Raw genomic sequence first — 25,940 nt, 5'->3', positions numbered from 1 at the left:
TTTGAGGACACCCTCACACAAACAGCAAACCCCATTTCTGTTATCCCTCAAACAAAACCAGTTCAAGCTGGCAGAGTTGATTCTAATCTGGCAAACCTTTCACTCCTACACAGCACACACATGAAGGTTTTTGCAAAACAGTAACAGGCAGAGAGTTTACCACAACAAAAAAAAAACTGTTGTATTTCACTTACATTGATGTTCTGCTACTTAAAATCTGACTTCAGACTATATGTGTATAGCTGTCAATAGCTTTACAAGCATCACAGAGGATTTCGTAAGATTTGGTTCTTGTTTATTTGCTCTTGAGCAAACTTCCTTACAATTCAATAATCTTGGCATTTAATAATTAAAGCGTATTAGTGCCTCTGTATCTTTTTATGTGACTAAAAGAATCCCCACCACTTGTCATTCAAAGTGGAGTATTGATTAAGTTTGGCTCATGCATACTACTACTCCAAAAAATGCACAGATGAACAGGGTTCTATTTTCTAATGACATTTACCTAGTTTATGGCAAAAAGTTCTTTTCATTACATGCTAGTAGGGAAGACTTGTTAGATGGGTAACGAGCTGGATGATAATGAAACTGTAGTAGAAAACAGGCAAGGGAACAGATACTGTCTATTCTGCATCTGAAAAAGCCTCACTTTTCTATGTTGGAAACACAGCGGTGTTTCAACATGAAACATTAGAAAAGAGAAAGCCATTTATGAGACTGTTTCACTTACAAGTGTTCAGACTCAAACCAGAAGGGACCTACCACTTCCTAAGAGAAAACAAGCCCCAATCCCAACCATCTGTCTTTTTGCTAGAGACCAACTGTCACAATTCAATCGACAGGACTATAGCAATTTTTCCACTTCACAACTGGAATTTAAAAAGCTTTTGAAAGGAAAGCTTCTGTTTAACACTGTAAGTAATTCTGGGTTCTGAAGCTGTGTGTGCCCCTATACTAAGCACAGGCAGACACTGAGCTACACTGGTCTTCCCTGGCCAGCTCAAGAGGTAGCAGCAAGTTTCTCGACAGCTCAAGTCCCTGCTTTGAAATAGGCCCAAAACCTTCATCAAGTTTCAGTACAACGCATTTACCCTCCTTGGCAGAGCTGGAATCCCCAGCCTGCTTCTGAATACTCCCCGCTGCTGGTGCACTACAGACAAGGGAACCACAGACAGTGGTTTAATCTATCAGCTCGGGGATGAAATGGCCTCTTTGGGAGCCACACGCCATCCACAGAACCCAGGGCAGGGCAGCACTGCCTACACCAGCTCAAACCAGAACCCAGACATGCCTCTCACAGCTTTTGCTACCCATGTTCTCCAGTAGAGGTATTTCCCAAGCCTTCTGCCCTCCCTACCCAAGAACAGACTAAGGTTACACACTTTTTTCTTTCCCTCCTTAAAATGCTGAAAGCATAAAACGAACAAAGCAAACTACTTACAGTTTTCTGGGAGGAAGGATATAATTTCTTCTCCCCAACAATACAAGAATTAAGAGACAGCTCCAGACACCACCTTTCAGAAACACAGTAGCAGAAAATGAGTACCTACTTTCCAAACAAAGAAAACCCACCACATCATCCTGTTACCTGACTTAAAGGGTGTCAGGAAACCCACAGGTTTCCTGTTTGACCCATCAGGTCAACAACTGCCCAAGAATCTTCCCTTATTGCAGATTTGCCTTCATATCTGGCAAAAACTACTACAGACAAAAGATGCTGCCAGGGAATGCTCAAGCAAGCAAACCAGGTGGTGCAAGGGAATCCTCACAAGAGCCAGCTCCACTGCAGCTGGGAACTTACTGCCATGCAAGAATCATAACAGTTCTCTCCAGTTACACCAAGGACTTTCCAAACAAGGACTGAATCTGTATTTTCTTTGCACAGACAACACCAGCTAGTCAGAATACTGATCACAACTAAAATCTGTATCACATCATGAAAGATACTGTTTTGTGAGGATGAGAAATTTTCCACTAGTGCTCACAAGGAGGAAGGTACCATCAAAATGTTCATCATGTAAAATTTCAGTTGTACTTAGTAACATGTGCTTGTCCTGCTCTAATATGACATCATATGCAGACATGAGTCAGCTCATGAGTATGGGAGTGCTTCATACAAAACACCAAACACTTACCATTTTTAAACTTGATCTTCTGCACTCAACCTTTGAGGAGTTTCCAACTAGAACGCATCTGCAATAAAGTAAAATCAAATATTAAAACTCCATTAGCATAATATAAATTGTGACTTAATGATTTTTATCTTTTATCTTAATTCTCACCCTGTTCAGCAGCTTATCCTTATTTAAAAAAGAATATACCAAAACGACTACATGACTTATCTGTATTGACTATCAACACAAGCAGTCCTCCTTTTCTACCCGAAAAAGCAGGCCCAACACACTTCACTGGTTTTGAACATTTAGTTCAAACCAACACCCAAAATGTAGCTACACTGAACAGCCTTTCTAGAATCAACTAACACTGCTCTGTGGAAACCAGCAATGGATGCCCTGTTTAGCAGACAGGAAATATCTGGGTATTTTATTTGTGAGCGACAATTCAAAAGCAAAAGAAAAAAATCAGGAATGAAATTTAGATTAAATAGCACTGACATTCAAGCAGTTCTCTGCAAGCCACATCTGAGCCTCCAGGCTTTTTTAGCTACCTTACATTTTGAAGACTATTTCTAAACAATTTTCAAGGCCAGATTAGACCTGCGTATGTCAAATAACACCCATACACAGTGATAGGAGCCGCAGCCCATGCACAAAATTTATTGTGTGCTACCGTTTATAAAATACTTGAATAGTTCAGAACATGCATAAAATTTCCAACTCAGGGGTATGTACAGATTGTACTTCATGGCAAACAAACAAAAAAAAAGGGGAGGGAGATGAACTCTAGTGACCTAAGTTTCAAGTTGTGTTCCAGGGGATGAGAGGGACACGTAGCAAATGTCAAAACAGGTAACAAAGTACAGTGGCAATCAGTACAGTCCATTAGTTGTGAACAAATTAGCACAGGGCTTCAACTTTTATTTTAACCAAGCAGTCCTGTAGATACCAAAATACATGCAGTCTCAAGTTTACACTTTCACTAATGCCTTAGCAGTTGAACAGAGCAATTGCTTACGCGCTGCTTTGCCTAAACAAAAAGTATGTCCCGTACAGGTTCAGTTTCCTTTACAGATTGAAAAATAATAAGAAGCTTGCAGCTATTCAGCCCAGTGATTATTAGCTATTTATGCAACCGTAATACTCACAATAAACTAAAAGTACCCATAACATCTAGGTAACCTATAGATGTACATCATAGGTCTATATATTAAATATTTGCAAAATTAAAACATGCATACACAAAATACAATGCCAAGCTTTACAGACTTGATATGAATCAAAATTTACTTAAACAATGTACAAAGTTCAATTAAAAGTACCTTAAAATTAACACTTCCATATTTTTCTTATTTTTAAAATTAGTATATATAATATTTTATTTTTTTTTTTTAAATTCAAGGTGGGGAAGAGTCTTGAAAAAGCTGGGCAAAAAAGTTTCTGAATTAAATATTTGTTTTTTAAATCTGTGTTCAAGTAATAAACATTCCTACATAGAAATCTTCTGATAAGCTGTAACTAAAAAATACAGTGAATACAATATAGAATTAGCAACATCTAAGGAGTAAACCTGAGGTCAGCATTTTACTGAATGACCAACTGAGATTTTTTTTGGCATTTTTTCTGTCTACTTAAAACAGTTTTTGCAGCCTCAGATATTTTAAGACCATTCTAATCTATCATTTTAAAGACATTTCATGAAACCGATGTCCATTAATAAATAGTTAGCTCTTAGGGTTGTATTTGAAAGTCTGATTTAAAAAAACAAACTACCTATACCGAAAGAAAAATCCCATTTGTAAACTTAAGTGTTGACAACGATAAGCGTAAGATGCTAGTCTAGATGTGCTTTAGTGGCAACAGCCTCATCCTTTCCCCAGACTCCTTCTGAACTTCAGCAGCCGGTGGTGGAATTTGTGTGAATAGGCAAGGCAGGATCCCAGGAGGTCAGGTCACCATGTAAAGAGAGGGGCTGTTGTCTCAAAAGCACGATGGTCATTCTTCAGTGGGATCAAGTCAGACGGTTTTCCACCTCATGTGAAGTAGCTGCTTCAAGTGATCCCCCTGGCTATTTCATCTGTTGTCACATCAAAAAGCAGTAATCTAGGAATTCTCAGGCAAGACATGAGTGAGTAAACCAGAAGCTGATGTGGTCACTGTGCATTGTTGTTGCCAGTTCCATTGTTTCCATTGGCATTTGTTGTGTTTATAGTATTAATACCGTCTTGCTGAAGAGCATCTTTTCTTGGTGGCATTCTCTCATTGATCCTATCCAAACCTTTTGCTTCTTCAAAACTGCAGATTCTATGTTGCGGAGAGAATCCTCGTATTGCTTAACAAAATGCAAATTTGATATGTCAGTAATGGAAAAATAAGTAGAAAGCACATACTTTTTCTAACAAATGATGTTTTAAAAACAGGTAATAAATCAGCCAAAGAAACTTATGGCTCTGCATTTGTATTAGTAAAAGCTGCTCTAACCTGCTTTCCTGAAATGTTCAATGGCAATCATGAGTTCAGTTTGTAACAAAAGAACAAAGTATGGCAAAATATTCTGCAAGTAGGAATCAAGGGGTTTAGACCCACTTGATTGCTTCTGCGCATCCCTGGTGTGGCCAGCTATCAACACCAACTGCTTTTGCTGCCTGGTGTGCCAGGCTTATCTTGACATCCCCCTTCTCTCCAGCAGGATGTCAGTAAGATCTAAGCAGCACAGCAAGTGCAGTGGAGGCAAAGCAGCAAAGGGTTCTAAAGGTAATAGTAGATTTACATCCTGCATACACATCGATGGCCTGATCCTGCAGTTTTCATGCAGGCAAAACTGCAGGATGTGGTTCACATTTGGTGCTAATCATGGATGATGGAAATGGACACAACCACAAGCACTGAATTAGCACTGTGGTTGAACAATGGTACCATTTAAATACAAATGTATTTAAAATAAGTGTAGAAAATAGGTATTATTTTGCTACTGATTATTTTAATAAATGAGGTCTGTCATTGAATTGACACCTGAAAATGGTGGACCACATAATAAGATCGAAGTCTTTGGGATGAAATAATTCTTTGGAGAGTAACTACAGCTTTCCACTCACAACAACGGGACCTCCTGCATGTGTGTGTGAGAATGGAATATGGCACTTGCTTACATTTTTGGAGCTCTGACTTCCTTAATTAAAAAACAAAGAATACAGTCATTAAATGGTGCTTTGCGACCAAATCTGAAAACCCCCAAGGGCAGCTCTCTTAACTGCTATGCTGTTTGCCATTCACTACACTGAATATTGAGCAAGAGGAAATTAAAATCTCACCAAAAAGACAATAATCTGAAGTTGGATACTCTGAATACCAAATGCTCAATATCACTAAAAAAGGAGAAATATACTACTTATATAGCACAGAAGCACTGATAATCCATGGAAATTAATAAGCCTCATACTAGGAGGCTGGCATATGTACTGGAAATAAATTTGGTCAACAAACTATGTTCAAAATCTATAGAAAAATCCCATTACATTTATAAATCTTGCACTATCAGAAATGTTACGGAAAGTTTTAAAAACATTTGTTCAAAGCTATTAAAAGAGATTTTATGAGAAAAGGCATGCATAAACAACCCTCCTTCCACATGTAACCCCCCATCAAACACAACCTTGCAGTTCAATGAAGAAAAAAACCCCAACACTAAACACTACCATTTTTAAAGACTTCAAGACAACACCACGTATCACAACATGCTATTATACAAAAACCCTACTGCATAATTTGTAAAAACAAACAAAAAAAGACCAAAAAAAACCCCAAGAATTTCCCTAAAATATTAAAGATTATCATCATCCTAAAGCCAGAAATGAATGTTACATGTAAAAGGGATGAATCAATGCAGTTGATTCATCTCTGCTTGTGCAAGTTGAAAGTAAAACACACCCACACAGAGTACTTTTGAACTCCCTCCCAGACACCACAGATCTCTGCCAATGGCAAAGACTCTGATCATACCTTTTTCAGCCTCAATTGCCTCTACAGTGGCTGTACAGAAGTGAGCAGATGCATGCAAAATGAATGAGAAAGATGAAGAGTGTAATATCGCATAGCAGAAAAGGCAATGATCAATTTAATATAGTATGCTACGCCAGATTAGATTACAGTTAGTTAAAATGATAATTAAGGTTTTGGGGAGTTGTTTTTAAGTGAATCTTCTTCTAAATTTTAACTAATACAGTTTATCAATAAAATAACTAAGAGCAACACTAATTAACTGATGGTATTAATTACACATTTCTCTAAGTTTCGTGGGCTCATATGGGTTTCTTTGAGGCAGCAACAAAAAACTTACACTGAGGTTAAAGCTGTGGTATGGATTTAAAAGAAGTACTACATATCTATTTGAGACTACTGATTCTAAAGATTAAAACGCATTAGTGAACTTCATTAAATTATCAAGAAGGATGCTATGAAAACGTTCTAAGAAATTATTTTTCTCTTTATGTTTAGCTGCCTCAAGTTAAACAAGTACGACAAATTCTCACTGTATTTTAAGTAAAAACTTCTGAGAACTGAACAATGAAATTTAAGCCAGGAAGACAAATCTAGCAAATAATCTTTACAAAGTCTCGTCAATTGTTTAGTTGAATGAAAGACAAATTCTACAGCAGGAAGAGGTTTGGATTTAACATAGTCTTGGTGGGTGAATCAATGTGAATATGAAAAGTTTAGCTTACTTGTTTTTTTGAATTACGCAACCATGACATCTACTGCAATTTCTTAGGTGTAAGACCTTTCCCAATTGTTTTAGCTCTAGAAGTCAAAGCTTTAATATGTTACTAGGATATAAGAACCCCCTTCTATTAGGGCAGACTTGCTAAGGAAACCAATTTGTAACCACAACCTAAGATATCACTAAGTTTCAATAAAGATAACTTTTTACCACCCCTGCTATGTGCCGTGCTTTTAATACCATATTTTCATAAATATTAATGAAAAATAGCACACATAACGGTAAACCTACTTGTGTAGTGCTTGGTACATATTGTTAACAACAAAAATCATAGCACAGTATTCGGGTAAATGCTGGGGAAACTATCCATATTAAAAAATACAGCACTGGATCAGAATGCTTTAAACTTAATTAAGTTTATTATTTCTCATTTCCTATCCAACAAAACCCAGACACAAAATTTCAGTTGCCTGCACTATGCCTCAAGCTCAATGATGCATAAAATTATAATTTCCACTGGGAATCTCTAAAAAAAAATTAAAATTTGGATACTTGCATTAAGTGCTACTGAAATAATGTGGAATGCTTACGGGTAACGCAGCATTTTAACTCTTGCATACTGCACATTCCATGGTAGGGAAAAAAAATAGATTTCCTGCATGTCAATCTACAGAAACAAGGGCAATCCCAGAAATAAATAAAAAAGTCTCTTCCATTGATGGTTATTTATTTACATTAAGGGAAAGAATTCTTTTCAAGTTGTAGAAATAAATTAGTAAAGAATTACTTTAGAAAGTAACCAAATACATACTTTCATACTATAATCAATTTGCCGTACAAAACTATGTAGAAAAACCACCTCTTTCCACCATTTCCTGTTACCTGTGAAGTCTTTGTTTTCAATCTTTTCCTGAAAAGATCACGAATACTGATTTATCTCTGTAAATTATGTAGCTTGTCATAAATACAAATTTCAAAATTTACTCCTAGCTCATTCTATGTGTAGTATTATTATTCCAAAAAGATCTTGGAATATACGACACAGTTAAGAAAAAGGTAATTTTCAATTTGACATAAAAGAACAAACTGACTGGAAAATACAAGCACTTAAGAAAACCTCACACTGTAAAGACTCAGTTTGGAATTTTGTTGGATTCTCTTTTGCAGGTACACCTGAATTAAAACTGTATTTGTTGTAAACCCTGATAAACCTCAAGTAATACTGCATCGTACTAACGTAACAGCTAATCCTGATGCCTTGGCTCAGAATATTCTCAATTCAGAGCACATTTTAAGCAACAGGGTTCAATGGCATTTCCACCCTCAATTGCAGCTCTCCCCCTGCTTTATGCAAGGGACAAATCTGATACAAAAACCTTGCCAACTTTCAACATAAACCTCAAAAAACCTACCTTACTACCCCTCTGATTAACAGCAAGGGCAGTAATGAAAGATAAGATGTATTTGGCTAGCTCAACTGACTTCTATGGAAGTATTGCAACGTTTCCTTTAGGCTTGTGTCTGGTAGGTTGCTGAATAAGGTTTCAGGTGTTTTGGGGTTTTTTTAACAGACCTCTTGTTGGATTTTTTTAACAGAGTTTTGTTGGATTCAGCTCACAGAATAAATCACTAGGAAATACTATGTTAAAGAACGGTACTTGGGTTTTAATATTTCAGCTACTATTATGTAAGCAACATAATAAAAACCATAAATCTACATAAAAAAATACTTAGAAACATACAAAAGGACACGATTTCCCAAAGTCTGTTTTTATTCTAGCACATAAAAGCTATCAAAAAATAACCTATGATTTCTTTTTCAAAAATACATCCATATATTTCTGAAATTTAAAAAAAATTGTACATTGACTCTTCCACAGGATGGAATTTGGTCCTTTTTTTCCCAAAGCTATCTGTTTTAAACTGACCGTTCTTTAATCCCTTCACTAGAGTTCAAATTTGTATTTCAGCCTCAGACTGTTCTGCTCTGCAGCAAAAATCTGTTCAAGCATTGCCAATAGAGGCGTTGCGTCAGACTGACCCATGTGTTCGGTGCCCTGCTCTGCATTATGTGAATGCCAAAAAGTTTCTGTCCTTTAAGAGTGGCCACTGAGTATCTCATAAAACATTGCAAGTGCAGCTGAACAAACTCCTGAAACAGAAGTGGTATTTGCTAAGATCTAGCACAGATTGCTACTGACATTACGAATTGTAATAGGCATATATGCAAAAATCACATATGCATTGTCTCAGTGGTGATTTACATATACATATGTGTGTATGTATATATATATATATACTTTTACCCTGACAAAAAAAATCAGCCCAGCTCTCTAGAAAATTCTAGATGTACACTCCAACTTCTTACAGCTTTCAAAGCTTCTTACAGATTTAATAGCAACCGGCACAACTAGACCTTTTCTCAAGGTGCCGTTGAAAAACAAGCACTTCTAAGATTGAAACCCAGAACCCCATGCCAATTTTGTGAAATTTCAAGCAAACAAAAGAACAGAATAAAAAAAATACTATGTTCTTTTTTCTCAAATCCATACTAGTTTAAATTGATAGTGTACTGATCAACATAGTACAATATACTTCAAATAGTAATTAAATATCTTTAAATCCTGCCCTTCTATCATTGACCATATTTTTGCCAAGAATAGGACTTCACTGATATTATGCTGGTTTAGAAAAGTTATTTACAGAATTATTTCATTTTTTGTTTACCTCTAGCTTTGAAATTGAGCATAATAATTTGAAAACTACTTTCAGACTGAAACAAATTCTCATCAGTTACTGCAGTTTAGGGAGAGCTAACAGTTGGCACAAGTTATTTTGAACAATCAACATGACTAAAACAAATGAGGTATATTAATGAAGTGCATTAAGGAATATTGCCATCAGAAGTTCTAGTCAAGACAAAAACACCAACAAAAATCCAAAATGCATTTTGCATACTTTCCAAATGTCCCACATTTTCAGCAATAACAGAAAGTCGTATGTTTCATGTTAAAAAAATTTTCTAGTCAGTTTGATCCTCTCTGATTTTTATAATGCAACACGGATAAAAATCTGTTAAATGAGTGAGAGGAAAGCAGACTCATTTTTTTAAGCATAATAAAGTATCATATTAAACAATGAAATTTAAACTAGAACATATGTTTTTGGAATACTTGGATGGATTAGGAAACATACACCATTTCTTATTATAGACACTCACAAAACAATCACATACATACACTGGACATATAAACTTACTTGTAGACATTATATGCCCACTGAAAAAAATGACTTTCAATGTGACATTCATGTTTCAAAGCCATTAAAATAACAGCTTTGGTACTTTAATAGAAAATGCAGTGAAAGACTTTAAAAAAAACTACACAGAAAATTTTAAAAATTCAAACAGCCCAAGTCACAAAATGAGAAAAGCAGCTGCTCTTGCAAAATAGATTGTGTAATAAGTGGTGTTCATATATCATAATCTTTCAATAGTTATAAAATTCGGTGGTCCCATACAACAGTCTAATACTTTCTAGTAAAGTCTGAAGATGGCCAGTAAAGAGCCTTTGAACAATCTATGTTAAGAGTGCTGCAGATATGAAGTCCAGTTTCATACTGGTATATTTTAGTTATCCACCACTGTGAGCAGAAAGATGGACTTCATTCTTTTAATACATTTGGTATAATCTCACAGCATTTTCCCTGAGCCTAGTTAATCATTTATGGGCCCTGTGAAAAATGTGATCCAATAATTCAACAAACTAAAAAAAAGGAAGAAAAACCTTTTACAAAATATTCAATGAGCCAGATTACAGGTATATTTTGTATAGAGTTCTTTTTATTTTCATGCAAAAAAAATATATGCACACTTAATAACACCCTTTTATTTTGATTTATTTACAAGTTTTAAATTCAATCCCTTTATTCTCAACTGATTTTATAACAATTACTGAATATTTTTCAAGTACATTATTGTTCAAAATGCACAGACAATGTGCAGCAGCAAATGCAGCAAACCTCAAAAACAAGGTGCTACAACATTGCTTCTACATCAAGAGACAGACAAGTGTCTGGGATAGTGGTTTAATTATAACACTTATACAGACATACATCTATACCTAGAGAGAGACAGACAGATCTAAGAAAGCAGCTACATCTGCAGAGGAAGGAAACAGCATGTTACAAGGACAATTCAGGGAGGTAAATTATACATAGAACATTTGACAAACAACATAGAGAACAAACTTTGGCATTAATTACCAGGGTACAAAACGTAGCACATTTCAAATCTATCAATGGAGTATAATACGGAACTCTGCAGCCTGTAGCTGTTTGTTTATATTAACAAGTATTTGACATTGTCAATGAAAATACTAACACATCTATAATAAACCATTTTAATGGAAAGCAGACATGTAATGATGCAAAATTACATTACATTTTTGTATCTGTAATGATCAAATGCCTCAATACCAGATATATAATAAAGTCACCTCACTTCAGGCATAGGCGCCGCCTGCAAAACTGCAAACTAGGGAAACTGAAAGTCTGAAAAATGTGGCCTGACACTGCTGAATTAATTTGCTTTTAGTTTTATACCCTGGTTAAGTATCCATTTCACATTGCCTGATTAACACGTAACACTATGCTTGTATCAGCCGCTAAGACAAGAACTGAAAAGCATAAGAAATTCCCTGCATGCATTATGTGTAGTGTTAGCAAAAGAGTGAGATGTGCCCCAGTCCATCTGAGGCACAGCAAGTTGCATAACATCATTACCACTTTGCAGGGTCTGTCGTCCTCCAGCCAACACTCCACTAGGTAACATTCCAGTGGGAGTCAAACCCTTGAGTGTCAGCACACTTTCACTCTCCTCCCTGGTGTGAGAAAAAAAAAATAACAGCACCTTAAATATCCACTCATGTGAAAACTTGTATTGAAGTAAAATAAGGGATAGGGAGAGCCTATTTTTGCTGTGCTTTATGCATCTCAAGACTGAATGTAAATTAAACAACTAGAAAGAAGAAAATATTTCAATTCCATACCAGTCTTTCCTCTGCATATGAGTTATAAATGCTGATTAGTTCTGAACCACATTCTGAGCAATTATTCACATGCAAACTCATTAGCTTTGAAATTAGCACTGAATGTCTCACGAGGTAATGAACACATCTCAGTGGCACAAAACAACCCACGATATTGTTCAAAGCCTCTGTGCTTCAGGAAATGCTAACTTTACAAAATTATCCCTATTTGGGCAACTATGTTCTGTGGAAAACTATTTATTTGGGTAAAGGTGATCATGAAATTTCTGGATCTAGACAGGTATAAGACAAGTTTTTTAAAAACCTGAAAACAACAAACAAAAACTTGAAACAAAAAGCCTCTAGTCCTCAACTGTCTGGTATGCCAGTAATTTTCCAAGACAGTCCTGACCACCTCCATTACACCCTTGATTTCAATCTCCTTTTTTTTTGGTATTTTCTTTCCAACACCCATAACCAATGGCTGGACAAATAACTTGTAAACTGAAGACCACGTTCTCTGATTTCCTGAAACATGTTTCAAAAATGACATACAAGTATTCTATAACCAAAAATACCAACATCAATGTGGTGCATCAATACGCCAAACAAGATTCTGATGCACAGCTGATTTCCCTGAAAAAAACATTTGGTATCTATTATCCCAGAGCAGAGATGTTTTCCTAATATATGTAAGAGGGAGATTTGGAATGCAGAAGTCACGCAAGTACCTGAGAACAGAGAAGACTCTTGCCATCTTGCCAATTGCACGAATTTTGTTTCTGATTATTTCTTTCCGTGCGGCAGCTGTACCTACTTTCAATGGAATAAGAGAGAGTCTCAAGCTCATGAGTATTTACAGGGTCACCATTTTAAAACGCATGGATTTAAATGTAACTGTTTAAGTTCAGTGCTCTTCACGGGAGGCCAGTACCCAACCACTTAAGGGCACAGTTACAAAATTATGGACTCAGAATGCCACCAAACCCACTATCACTTTTGTGTTCACAAAACACACACAAAAATTTAGAATGCTTACAGTGATTGCCTAAAGCTAGCAGCCATCTGTATTACCGCCACTACAGTGTAATAACTATCATTAACTCATTTGTCTATATTTTACACTTGTAATTCTTCACTGGCATCTGTATATATCAAGATTTAGGCATGCAGCCTAATACAGAAGCCAGAGAGATACTAAAGCCACAAAAAATAAAGATTTGTCACTAATTCTTACACAACTGTCCAAGAGAAAATGCTTGTTTTTCTGTCATCCCCCCAGAAAGACACCACAAAACAAAATGACAAAGAATTGCAGCGTTACCACCCCTTAACACCTAAGCCTATGTCCTCATCATCTTAGGTTTGCATCATTTCCAGAAATTACAAATATCAAAGATCTGGAGTAAATTGTGTATATTCCACAGAGCAGAGAGATATCATTTGTGAAAGATAAAAATGAAGACAAAACTCTGAACGGTAGCTTGCAATTGGGAAGGTAAGCCACCTTTACTTGCCTTAAAAAAATCGTATAAACATTATAAAACCAGGAGCTCCTTTCTCCTACACTAAGTGTTGCTGGTTTGTTTCAATGCATAAAAGTCATCTTTCCCCTCATCCTCCACTCCTTCTGACTCCTCAATTCCACTAAACCAGGAAAGACAGATGAGGAGATACCGCAACTAAACTCCTTACTTCTTCTCAGACACTGGGGGAGGAGAGTACTAATCACACCAAGACTCAGTCATAATTTGAATTCAACCACAGGGGACCAAAAGTGAGCAAACTCAGACAGCTGTTAAACATTCCAGATCTTCCATGTAACATTGTTCTTCAACTGCCCTCATTAAAATGTTGCAAAACTAATTTGCAAGAATGTAAGAATGTAGAAGAGAGGATCTCAGAAGTGGGCAAAGGAAAGCTGCATGGCCACAGATCTGTCTACTTGCATTCAGAAAAGGCAGCTGTGAAAGAAGCCTTTTTATATCCCTGCTCACTAGTATTTAGCTTCCATGTGAAAGGACATACACTCCAGCACCAACAGTCACCCTTCTTAAGCCACAGCTGCAGGAACGCAAGGCTTGCTGCTGCACAAGAGTGGGCAGATTTCCCACCCTGAACACAAACCCAAATAAAACACAAAAGAGAAGGCCTGCAGGGGCACATGACAACAACAAAATCATGTAAGAAGGAAAATATACAGTAGTGACAAAAAAGGGAGCAAGAGACAACCTTCAAATGAACACAATGAAAGAATCAGGGGGTAAGCCAAGTATTTCCCAATCCATTTAAACCAAATGAAAAAGCCAGGAACTACTGAGTAAAGTTTTTTTTAGACAACTGAACAGCCATAATAAATTGCAGACACCAAATTAAAAATAAACAAACAAGAAAAAAAAAATCAAAAAGCCTAACAAAAAAACACAGAAGGCTCAGGAAAATCTGTGACCAGGTTAAGGTGAAACACTCAAGTTTTACTAAAAATATCTGGTTTAACTTCCAATTTTTAAAGTCTAAAAGTTTTTACTTTCTCTCTTTGAACACAAAGAAACAAAAGCTTGAGGATCTGGAATGAGGACTCCCTCAGAGTTTTGAAAAAGCTAGGGCTAAATGAAGGACCATAAATCTTTCCCTAAAAGTCTCCTGGTTTTCCTCTTACCTACACCTGTTTGAGGGCTAGAATGATGCAGAGCAGTAACATCTAGGCTGAAAAGGTTTCAAGCACTGTTAATGCCTGTATCTAACTCTGGAATGTCCCCTTGCCTTAAGAGAAGAAGAGCTGGCTTTGTGTGGTTTTGGTGTTTGCTTGGTTTGGTGGTGGGGTTTTTTGTTTGTTTTAACATGATCTTTAATTGCCCCAGCCCCCCAGAGGTACCATAGCCAAGCCAAAAGACCAAAGCTATTATTTTAGGCTGCTGCACTGCACTAATGTGGCCACTGAATCCCGTTTAGTTCAGAGAAGAATGTAAGGTGGCATCTGCTTGCTGAAGAATGTCTTGATTATATCCTACATTAGATATGACACAGACTCTCCCATCCCCCATTCCCAAGGCCTGCACACAAGAAAAATTTGAAATGCTTATACTATTATGCTCTAAAGAGCTCAGAACTTTCGGACACATCTCCATAATCTAATGCAATCCCAAATATTAGAAATATTACCTGGAAGTGACAAATTTAAACAGAGAGCAATTTTGTTTTATTAGGTAAGTAACAGAAGAATTTTTCTGCACAGAATTATCTACCCTGAAATTTCTGAAAAACAGGTGACAGACCATCACTTTAAGATGGTAGGTTTCTTTTTACCATTCTGTTTCCAGCCATCTTCAAAATTGTACATACAATCAAAAAGTACCTTTTTGACATATCCATTGAAGGAAACTAAAATTACTACACAAACCAGGTTTTGGAACATTGTATAAACACATTCCATGCACAACCTCAAAAAAATCCTCATGATAAAAGTATTAAAGAGCAAGACAGACAACTGAACACTCCCTACACATGCAGGACCAAAGATAAAATTTTAGAAACAGGTAAAAGAATGGAATCCTACAAAAAAAAAAAGGAATGGAAGGAAGGAGGAGAAAAGTTCATGCACAGAAAGACAGATGTCTTGGAATATGACTTCTGATAGCAAAATACAGAAGCTTTTATAAACATCCCATTAAAATGGTTAGTAATAATAAAGGCTACATATGTCTTTTGACAGAAAGGTGTTTTCTGCATTAATACTTATACTGCCAGGTTCTATGAAGTCATATTTCAAAACATTCCTACTCTGTCTGGTCTGTACCTTTTTTATTGCCATATATGAGTCGCTCTTCAGATGGAGAGTCCAGAAAAAAAGGAAGTGAACGATGGAGAAAAAGGTGAGTGAGACAAATAAAATAAAGATATTTAACTTGGCAGTGGTAATAAAGAAGGAATGGAGAAGAAATGTGAAAAAATGAAGTGGAAAATTGCAACACTTAAAAATGCATTCATCAAACAAGAAGTGGAATTGTTGAGTGTGTTTTAAAATTTGACAATAAACAAGTGAAAGCTTGAAAGTCAACAGTTTAAAAAAAAAATCCATTCACATAGAAAGATAAAGCATAGACAGTACCTAGGTGGCATAAAGAGATGCATCAAGCAAAGAAAGTGTTAAAAGAGACAGAAGAATAAAATAATTCAAATTAGGAAACTGCAACTATCATACTGAAGACAGGGCATGTGTAATCAATTGATGACTGCAATTATACTGGACAACATGGAATACCACCTAACCCTACCCTGCAAGTGCTTGGTATACTTGCTTTACACTCAGTTTAGTAGGATTACTTGCATGAAAAACATAAATTGTTTTCAGGATCACATTTGAGACTATTTCTAAGTTTTCACATTTCTGCCAACAATCTGAATGGCAGCAAAATTCCAGTGGCTCATAACCAATACACCCCAATCTAAACCACACAGCTGCTTAGCACACTATTCTGCTACTAAATTTAAACACAGTAGCTATCAAACATTAAGAACGGCTTCACGTCTCTACTATCTTTATAAATGATCCTTTAGTATTCCTCAATGGCTGCTGAAACTTTTCTTCCTCCTCCCCCATCATCAAATAATCCATCAAATCAATTGTTATTGGATAAAAGGAAGCAAGTCTGAAAAACTTTCAGATGTGACACTAAACACTAATGTAAAAACCCAACAAAATGAAGTGTGATATTTTAGGTCTTCATGTTAATGCTGCTTCTCAATCATCACATTGCAAACATCTCCTTAACAATCTACTGCATCATAGTTTAAAAGGTAATGCCATAATTCAAGAAATACATATTATACAATGTACACATACAAGTTATCCTTTAAATTTTATGCTTTAAACTCAAACACTAAGACTCAAACCTGTATTTCATACTTATTATATACCACTTTGCCATAAGAAATATTATGTATGGCTTTCACTTACATCACCTCTCTCCTGAAGAGCAAGCATTAAGAAATTTAACACTTCATAATAAATTCATTCTAATGACTTTACAAAGTTTAGTATTTTTAAAATTTAAAATAAGAAATTATGAAAATTTTCCACAAAAAGTTTCAGTTTTAAACAGAAATCAGATATGAATATTTGTAAAGAATGCCATTAGTGTTTCTCGATTGCAAGCACAAAACCACAATTCCCTTCCCTGTCCCCCAGAGTATTTCTGTTGCACAAGAGCAGGCAGATTTCCCGCCCTGAACACAAAACCAAGTAAAATACAAAAGAAATCTAAAGAAAAATTTGAAGCCAATTTTTTTTCAAATTCCAGGCAGTATTACACCAGCCTAGGCCAGTTACTTTTTCACAAGTTATTACCATTAAAAAGAGATATACATCTTAAAGTAACCCCTACCGTCAAATTGATCTTCCCCCTCTGTCATCAGTTCGTCATCAGAGCAAATGCTCAACACATTCACCAACATTTCTGTTACTGTACAAGAAAAAAAAAGTCTTAATTCAATCCCTGTAGAATTGTACGTATTTTCACGCACACAAGATATAACCAGTCACCAGCAATGATAGCGAATGAACATCTTACATCACAGCTACTGCTCAATAACCTGGTTTCAAAAATGTTTTTCTTGCTGTGCATTATCACTGAATTCAAAAAGCTCAGAAAAATAAGCTAAAAACTATACCACCTACCAATCAAAGACCACAGCAGAGCTTTCTCTCATATCATACAAGGAGTTCTTTTAGATGAGGATTGTCTTCTTGTATATTAGTATTTTTACATTAGGATAAGTATTTGAACTAGATTTTATACAAAATTTAGTTAAATAAGAAAATATTTTGACTGCTCAAATTCAGTTTAAAACAAAAAAGCTGTTGCATTTCTGGCACCTGCAGGCATGTAGCAGAAGCACCAAAGCAGAGAAATATTATGACACAAATACGATGCAAATTACATGTTTTTTTCAACTCCCCTTAAAAATATTGATAGAGTGGATACACAAGCTTGCCTCAGAAAGCTTCATTTTCTTTCTTCAGGAATCTCCCTGTTCTGCCAATCGACCTTGCTCACTTATATCAGGCTTTCTTAAAACAGCCAAACTTCTCCTCCCACTAGAGTATTCAGAAACCTATTCCAGAAGTTCAGTCAGATGGTTAAAAAGCTTGTAAATTGCTATCTACATTTATTCATGACTAATTCATATACTTCCTGTGTTACCTGCTAGGGTATTTGTCTCCATTCTTGGAAGTTACTCCCCACTTCATTGAAAAAAAAACAAAATAAATCCTAAACCCCCAAAATCATTTGATTTTGATCTGTTCAACACAGACCACACAATACTGACACTGTATCCTCATCAAAACTGAAAGCATGTACTTGTCCAAAGGCAAACTACAAGGGCCATGATTCCAGCAACCTTAAGTATACAGTGAGTCAATGAGCAGTACTTGGGTGCTTCATTACCAGCAGCATTAAAAAAGGCAAAATAAAAAGTACCAACTCTTTGTTCTTGAAAATGTTATCTATTACATCATCAGGTAAATGAGACACACACAAAAATCTTTCAAATATGAGGTCCCTCTGTTTAATAATAAAATAACCTGTTGAGTGGGTGAACCGTACTGAGAAGTATCCAAACTATTTGTGTTAAACTGTTCATTAAAGACAATATAAACAAATCTAGAATCCTAGGTTTATATGACTGCAAATATATCATCTCAAGAATACTTCTCAAAGAAATTTAAAGAGCTTTCCAGACCTCTTTTATAAAAAGAACAGTTTCTGTCATAGAGGATTTTAAACAGATCCAATAGTCTCCAACCTCATTGATTTTTCCCTGAAAACTACTTGGAGCCCCAGTGTCCCAGATTCAGAGTTAGCAACTCTGGGGAGGGAAAGAGATGGGGGAAATAAGGAGAAAAAAAAATTAAAAAAAATCACACTAAATTATCTTTTGTACAAGTAAAATAATAATAGAAGAAGTTATCTTTAATGAAGGTCAATCTGTTATAACTATATAGGAAAGTTATAATTTTACATGAACATCTCAACATAGTTTATACCTGTAACTGTACAAGATTAGTAATACATTAATTCAAAAGTTCAAAGGTACTACTTATCAATGCATGTATACACCCTCAATGGAACTGATAATTACTGTTAACCCCTCTGCTTTATTAGATGCAGCTTAAGCTATCTTGACCAAAACAGGTGAAGTAAACAACTCAAACCTGTAGAACACGTTGTATTTCAGTCTATTCTTTCTCAGAAACGGCATTTTCACATACCAACCCCCCCTCCAAATCAGTTTAACAACTTCACCAAATCTTCTGTCTGATAAAGACACAGATACTCTTTTTCATAAACCCCATGCAATTAATCTCTCATTGGTAAATATATCTAAAAAAATATAAAATCTTCCCAACATCAATCTGGGAGAAACAGAAAAGATACCCACTGACGTGTAGCTTTTGCTTACCTTTTTCTCCAACAAATGGCAAAGACCATGTAAAAACATCCATAAAATTTGGTAGCCAGTAAGGATGAGGAGAACAATTGAACTGACGAATATTCATCACATTGTTTTCATATTTTAACACAGCAGCTAAAAGAAAATTCAGACATTTTGAAAAGAATGTTTAAAACTTGCAAGTACCACAAATGTAAAGGCACAAGTTTGTTTTAGCTCTATTTTCCTCTATAGACGAAACAATCCCAGAGATACTCCACTCTCTTTCATAGATTTATAATGGAGAACTTAGAATTTTTATTGCACATGTTGCAGTTTAAGGCACTGTTACATGTCAACAGAGCTCTGCACTACCCTATTATAGGGCTATAATGAATGAAGACTTTAAAAGATCCTGAAATGGTATAATTTCAGCACCAAAATCCTAACTCAGAACAGTAGTATGTCCAGTATATCTAGACTCAGGTTTTTTAGTTCATATAGAATCTTAGAATCACAGAATCAAATAGGTTGGAAAAGACCTTTAAGATCATCAAGTCAAACCATTACCCTAGGATTGCCAAGTCTACCACTAAACCATGTCACTAAGGGCCTCATCTACAGGTTTTCTAAACACTTCCAGAAATGGTGATTCTACCACTTCCCTGGGCAGCCTGTTCCAATGCCTGAGCACCCTCTCAGTGAAAAAATTTTTCCAAATATCCAATCTAAACCTCCCATGGCACATCTTTAGGCCATAACCTCTTGCCTCAAGTAAAACCATAGAAACCTAGCAGATCAGGAGGAAGGCGAAGCAGAGAGAAACGGAACAGCAAAATACAAGCATTCTAAAGCACTGACTGCACTTTTCCACACTTACACTACACTGAAAATAGTTGATGTGAAAAAGGATGCTCAAAATGCAATATCCACAGAGATGGTGAAAAGATGTAAAAAGCCAGTGGCAGCTAGTTTTGTTTCTCCTTTACTCCTTCAGTGCAAGTAACAACAGCTTACCTTTTCCTCTATACAGCTAATCACTCTACATAAGTGGTGTTGGTTGGCAGCTGGTTCTTTGGAGGTTGGGCAAAAAAAATGCACATATTTCATAGAAAGAAGGTTCTGGTTCCAAAGGAACACTATTTTAACATTTGGAGATCATTCACTCATCACATACTTTAAACGACAGACTTTAATGTCATAATTGAATTTCAGCAGACTTTATTTTTAATTATTTCTGTTGCTGAACTTTGCTCTCATCTATGACTAATACTAACTTACAGCTAAGCTCTTCTCTGTAATTCTGACTTGTAAATCTCCACACTATTAAGCACGCTTCTCCTGTGCAACTCTCTCATAAGCAGAGGATGGACAAATATTAATTCCTTCCAGCCTACACCTCCCTAATAACATTTCCAGTGGTGATCGGTATTTAGATCATTATTTGCTCTTTCTCGATTTTCCATTATGGCACTGTACCATCTCAATCAGACTCTCAGAAGCTGTGATACACAGCATAAACTACCTTATCCATAGACTTCTGATCAATGTTTCCTTCCTTTTTGCCCTCCTGGCAAAAACCTGTTAATATCAGATGACTTAACCTAGCAAGACATTTTTATTTTATTATTACGTACAGTTATTAATAACAAGATCTTACCTTTATTATTGTAGACATCCAGGTAATTAGGCGCTGAAAAAATTGTTATTAATGATGGGAACCCTGTAGTTTGACTTTTCCTGTACATTCTATAACTGCAAAACCAGACAGATTATTTCACATCTTACAGCAATAAGCAGTTATATGTTTTTATTTTACACTGTGAATAATTTCTTGCAAGACAAAGTACTTACCCTGCATCTTGTGCTTCATGTGCTCTAATGATTGACAACAAATTATTATTTTGCAAAAATTCACAAACCGCTGGATAGCTGCAAAATGAAAACAGCTATGAGTAACCAAAATTATCTAAAATACACAGCAAGAGTCAGCATCAAGACATCAAACAGGTCACAGCATACTCTCACCTATAAAAGTATGAGCATCCTCTGACTGTATTGTGGCTGAAATGCTCTTGTGAATTTTCATTTCCAAAATCTTCTGAAGGATCTGACCACAATAAGTCACACATTGGTCCAAATGCTGGAGGCTCTTTGAATCTATCTAACTGTTAAAGAAAAGTTAACAGCACAAAGATTCTTTGAATATTAAATCAGTAAGTTTTACACATTTACACATTAAACTACATATCCATCAATACTAAACATTTTTACAATAAATCACAGTATAAAAGAGAAGTTGTTTCTGTATATTTTTTCCTCTCCTCCTCATGAAATAAGGCAGAGACATGCCCAAAGAACCAAACCTGTTAAGAGCAATAAGATTTATTAGCTGTAAAAAGAAGGGAGATAAATTACAGACTGATGGGTATATGTAATACAAGGTCAAGTTACAGACAAGGAACAAAATGGTTCTTTTTCATGCACATGCCACACCTACCAATCTGGAGACACTGCCAGGAATTAGCAGAGAAACAGTACAGGAAACAGGAATTATAAAAGAAAAGCATGAATAATTAGCACTGACTAGAAGAGACTAAATAAATTTAAGAAATTATCATAATAATAATGATAATTAAAACAAAACCTTAAACACCAAAATGGAAGAGTCGACTAGCTTAGTCATCTCAGATGTCTTTCATTCAGGCTTTATTTCTCAGCTATGGGCCATTACACATTTTGGGAGATGTCTTTGTTTTCTTTCTCTAGCTGCTGCTTTACAGATTTCTACTTGGAAACACCTGTTTTAGCAGCCTGCAACTTTCCTAGTAACCACAGTGAAAACAGCAGAGGTAAGGAGGACAGCCCATTTGTTAACTTAAAAGGGAAAGACCCTGCTTAATAAGTAACGGTCAATCAACCTCTGATGTTCCAGAAATAAAATTAGACATCCCAGATTCAATATACGCTTATTTGTTCTTTATGTAGCTGGAGTTTGTTCACAAGATGATTTTATCCAAGAAATGTAGGAACAGTTCTTTGATGGACAGTGCATTTATCTCACTTTACCTCCCACACCAAAGAAGATGACTTTGATGGTACTAAAAAACACTTAACTCTTCATGACAGGTTCGAAGGGAGGTTTGGTGGGCACCTGGTGAATTTGAGTCTAACGGTCCATAGGAATCCATTCAAATATGGAACCAGCAGTAGTGCCAAGCTCTCTCGTGCCCTGGAAAATCAGAGCTCCCAAGGTTGCCACCTGTAACATAAGTGGAGAGGTCCAGATCTTTACAAATTCCTGCCAGATAATGGCAAGGCAGGTATTAACTGAAGTTGTTGTTGGAATTTATTCATTATTAAAAATCCAGTGGTTTAACATTTCCCACACTGGACAATAAACCCTGTATGGAATATTTCTTCCAGAAACTGAAGAAGTCAGTCCATCAACTTCTGCAAGTACCTGAATTTCTGTAGATTAAACCATCAAGTTTCTAAACCTCCAGCAATAAATTTTGGTGCAGAAAGTAACAGAAGCATTCACACAAAGAAGATTCAACTGTTTCCCAATTGATGTTTCCTGCAATACAGAAGGCTGAAAGTCTATAAAGCATTCCTAGGATTTCCTTTGGGTTTTCTTCAAGGATTTTTCTTATGACTTTGGCTAAATGGGTGGAGATGTTATAAAGTTTTGGTTGCTATAAGCAACCCTCTCTCCCAAACCACCTTCTCGTAGCATTAGAACAATGATGCTGACATCTTGAAGTATGGAGGTCAGTTTGTAAAAAACAAACATACTTACAAACACATCAAATCAGTGTCTCCTTCACTATACAGTTTACCAACTGGCATGGTTCTCGAGACATCTCAAAATTTTAAGGAAATGTCACTGCAAGCTACTCAACCCTGATTGTATATATCAAATCAGAATAATCAACTTAAGGGTTTCTTTACATCAGGACAGCAAGAAAGTTAGCAAAGGACACGAGTCAATTCAAAACACTTCTTACTGATCAGCTATTTCTTCATATGTTGTGACTACAGCAAAACAGAATCTCAACACAAATTAGCTTAACATATTTCTAAATATGATTAAGGTAACTGAGAAAGACGATTTTATTCAAGAACAGGAATCACTACACCTGGTGCTAAAACAGAAATAGGTAGTGTAATTTTTAATATGTACCACAAGATCATAGAATCCAAATTAATTTCTAGGCATTAACCAGTCAGGGCTACTAAACTAGAGTACATCATACCTCCACACGGATGTTCAAATTCAGGTGTAGCAAAATCTTGGAAGTAGATTAAGGTACAGCAAATTAAAACTATTTTACTTTTGAGGCAAAAGACCTTTGCAGAAGCTTCACATTCTTGAAGATACAGACAGCAGTTTTAATTAACCTGTACTAATTTTCCTGGGAATCATCACAAAGTAAGGCTTAAAAACAACATGAAGGCCAGTGAAGAGTGGCAGTCATCTTACATACTACTGAAGGAAATTTAAGCAGACCATAGAAAGAAAGCAAGGTATTACAAAGACAGGTTTGCAGTAGCACCCTGATATATTTCAAGGCACTTTGATGATTGAGCCTTAGTATCACCAAGAACTAAACAAAAGAACAACCATCTGTTGTAAATGAGGAAGTAAATTCTGTGTTTCCTTTAAATTAAGAATGCTCATAAACTTCTCTGGACATTTCCCTCCTTATAGATCACAAGGCTTAAAATCACAGTTCCTGGAATTTTGTTTCAGCTGAAATCTTGGCAGTGCACAGCCTTTATCAAATATATTCAAGTATACAGAATCATAGAATGGTTTGGATTGGAAAGGGCTTTAAGATCATCTCATTCCAAAACCCTGCCATGGGCACAGACACCTCAACACTAAACCATGTCACCCAAGGCTCATCCCTCAACAGACAGGGATGGAGCATTCACAACCTCCCTGGACAACCCATTCCAGTGCCTCACCACCCCTACAGTAAAGAACTTCTTCCTTATATCCAATCTAAACTTCTCCTGTTTAAGTTTGAACCCATTACCCCTTGTCCTGTCACTACAGCCCCTAGTGAACAGTCCCTCTCCAGCATCCTTGTAGGCCCCCTTCAGATACTGAAAGGCTGCTATGAGGTCTCTAAGAGAATGAGAAATACTATAAATGAAGATAAAAGACAAAATGGGCATCAATACTTATATAGTATAAAAGGTATGTTCCTAATTTGGTTTTCCTTCTGAAATTTGGATCTTTTTTTTAAATAGGTCCCCATGTAACTCCTTCCGTATGTGGATAAACAACTTTTTTCTTGCATCCTTACCAATAACTTCAAAGTTTCTTAGAACCACATATTTATATTTTAAGCTGACATCAGTTACTCTTCAGCTGTTATTAATCATAACAAGAACAGTTTTGAATCCCAAACACAGCAGTTAAGATGTCAGTTAAGTGAACTAAAATAAGTCAAAAGGAATATGCAAAAAGGAAAGCAATCTGAAAATTCCCATCTGATAAATCTTTACCTGACATCAGCAGTCCATGCAAATTAAAACCAAATTGCTAGAAAGATACCTCGTGTCATCACACTCTTCTCCCCTTTAAATTGCACATGACTATTTTATGTCTTAATTGTATAATTTTTAAAACTTGTTTTCATTCTTACCAATGTACTCAGCACATTTACCAGCGAGAAGCACTCTACAGCTGTTACTCAAATGCCTACCAAATCTGCCATTTTAAGCAGCAATCTGAATTTCTATTAAACACTGCAAAAGAAATATAAGAAATATTCAAAAAATTCAAAGAAATAAAAGAATAAAATATGTTTGATATAACAAACCATTTTAAGATTACAATTAACTTCAATGAGTTTTGCTGTGAAAGCCATGAGAACACTACCTTTACCTAGAAAGAAATACAAAGCATTATTTCAACTGGATATGAAGCTCTGTATATGTACTACCTGTCTCAGGAAACTATGTGGAGTTCTTGAGGGTTTTTTTTAATGTAATAGTCCCAGCTGTTCCAAGGAGATGGATTAACGGAAAATACACTAAATAATCCAAGAGTTTTTAAATGTCATACTACGTAAGACTACATTTCAGTTCCTGGTTTACACTTCCAAAAGAGACAAGAACAGAAAACAATACACTGACAATTTCACAAACATGACTTTGTGTAGCACCATATAAACATCTGTATTTTCACTTATTTTCATATACACAGAATACTCACTCTCCTAATGTCATCTAGTGTATTAATTTCTGGTGAGAGTCCACCATGAACACAAAGAAACTGTTGATTTAAGAGAGCAGCAAGAGGGAGACAATCAAAAGCTTCCATACAGGCATCATAGACTCTTTCCGAGTACTTTATTTTACCTACAAGAAAGAAGATTTAAATCAGTAAGAAATATGTATTAGATGGAAGAAGTAATCTAGTGGATCATACTTATACGAACAAATCTTGAAGTGAATGCTTAAAAAAAACCCCAAAACCAACCCAAAGCAATGAATATTTGGGGTTTAAATGAGCATTTCCAAACACTGCAACAGCAAGCACATTTCTTAAATATTCTATTCTAGAACTATAAACATTTTTCATTTCTTCTTCAATTTCAAGTGTGGACAAATATTTTTTCTTGTTTT

General features: G+C 35.8%; 1 protein-coding gene across 6 annotated transcripts in view; it reads right to left on the bottom strand.

Moving 5' to 3' along the window:
- The window catches only part of PPP3CB (protein phosphatase 3 catalytic subunit beta), a 48,486-nt gene that overhangs the window by 3,884 nt on the left and 18,662 nt on the right, over positions 1-25,940 (bottom strand). Inside the window, exons 5-14 of one of the 6 annotated variants that reach the window (XR_004549550.1) lie at positions 25,528-25,673; positions 21,324-21,463; positions 21,150-21,227; positions 20,956-21,050; positions 19,326-19,451; positions 17,246-17,323; positions 12,593-12,677; positions 11,617-11,714; positions 2,136-2,193; positions 1,442-1,514 (exon numbers count right to left, since the gene is read on the bottom strand). Coding sequence is in view for 5 of the 6 variants with exons in the window: in XM_034061760.1 (XP_033917651.1) it covers positions 4,271-4,449; positions 6,117-6,146; positions 11,617-11,714; positions 12,593-12,677; positions 17,246-17,323; positions 19,326-19,451; positions 20,956-21,050; positions 21,150-21,227; positions 21,324-21,463; positions 25,528-25,673 (1,055 nt within the window). In the remaining variant the exon portion in view is untranslated. Of the gene's footprint in view, positions 1-1,441; positions 1,515-2,135; positions 2,194-2,750; positions 4,450-6,116; positions 6,147-11,616; positions 11,715-12,592; positions 12,678-17,245; positions 17,324-19,325; positions 19,452-20,955; positions 21,051-21,149; positions 21,228-21,323; positions 21,464-25,527; positions 25,674-25,940 lie in introns of those variants that run through there. The other 5 variants (XM_034061760.1, XM_034061761.1, XM_034061764.1 and 2 more) reach the window with 5 other exon arrangements.

This window comes from Melopsittacus undulatus, chromosome 4 (genome assembly GCF_012275295.1).
Source record: "Melopsittacus undulatus isolate bMelUnd1 chromosome 4, bMelUnd1.mat.Z, whole genome shotgun sequence".
In the NCBI taxonomy this organism is placed as follows: domain Eukaryota; kingdom Metazoa; phylum Chordata; class Aves; order Psittaciformes; family Psittaculidae; genus Melopsittacus; species Melopsittacus undulatus.
This window is presented reverse-complemented; position numbering and strand designations above follow the sequence as displayed.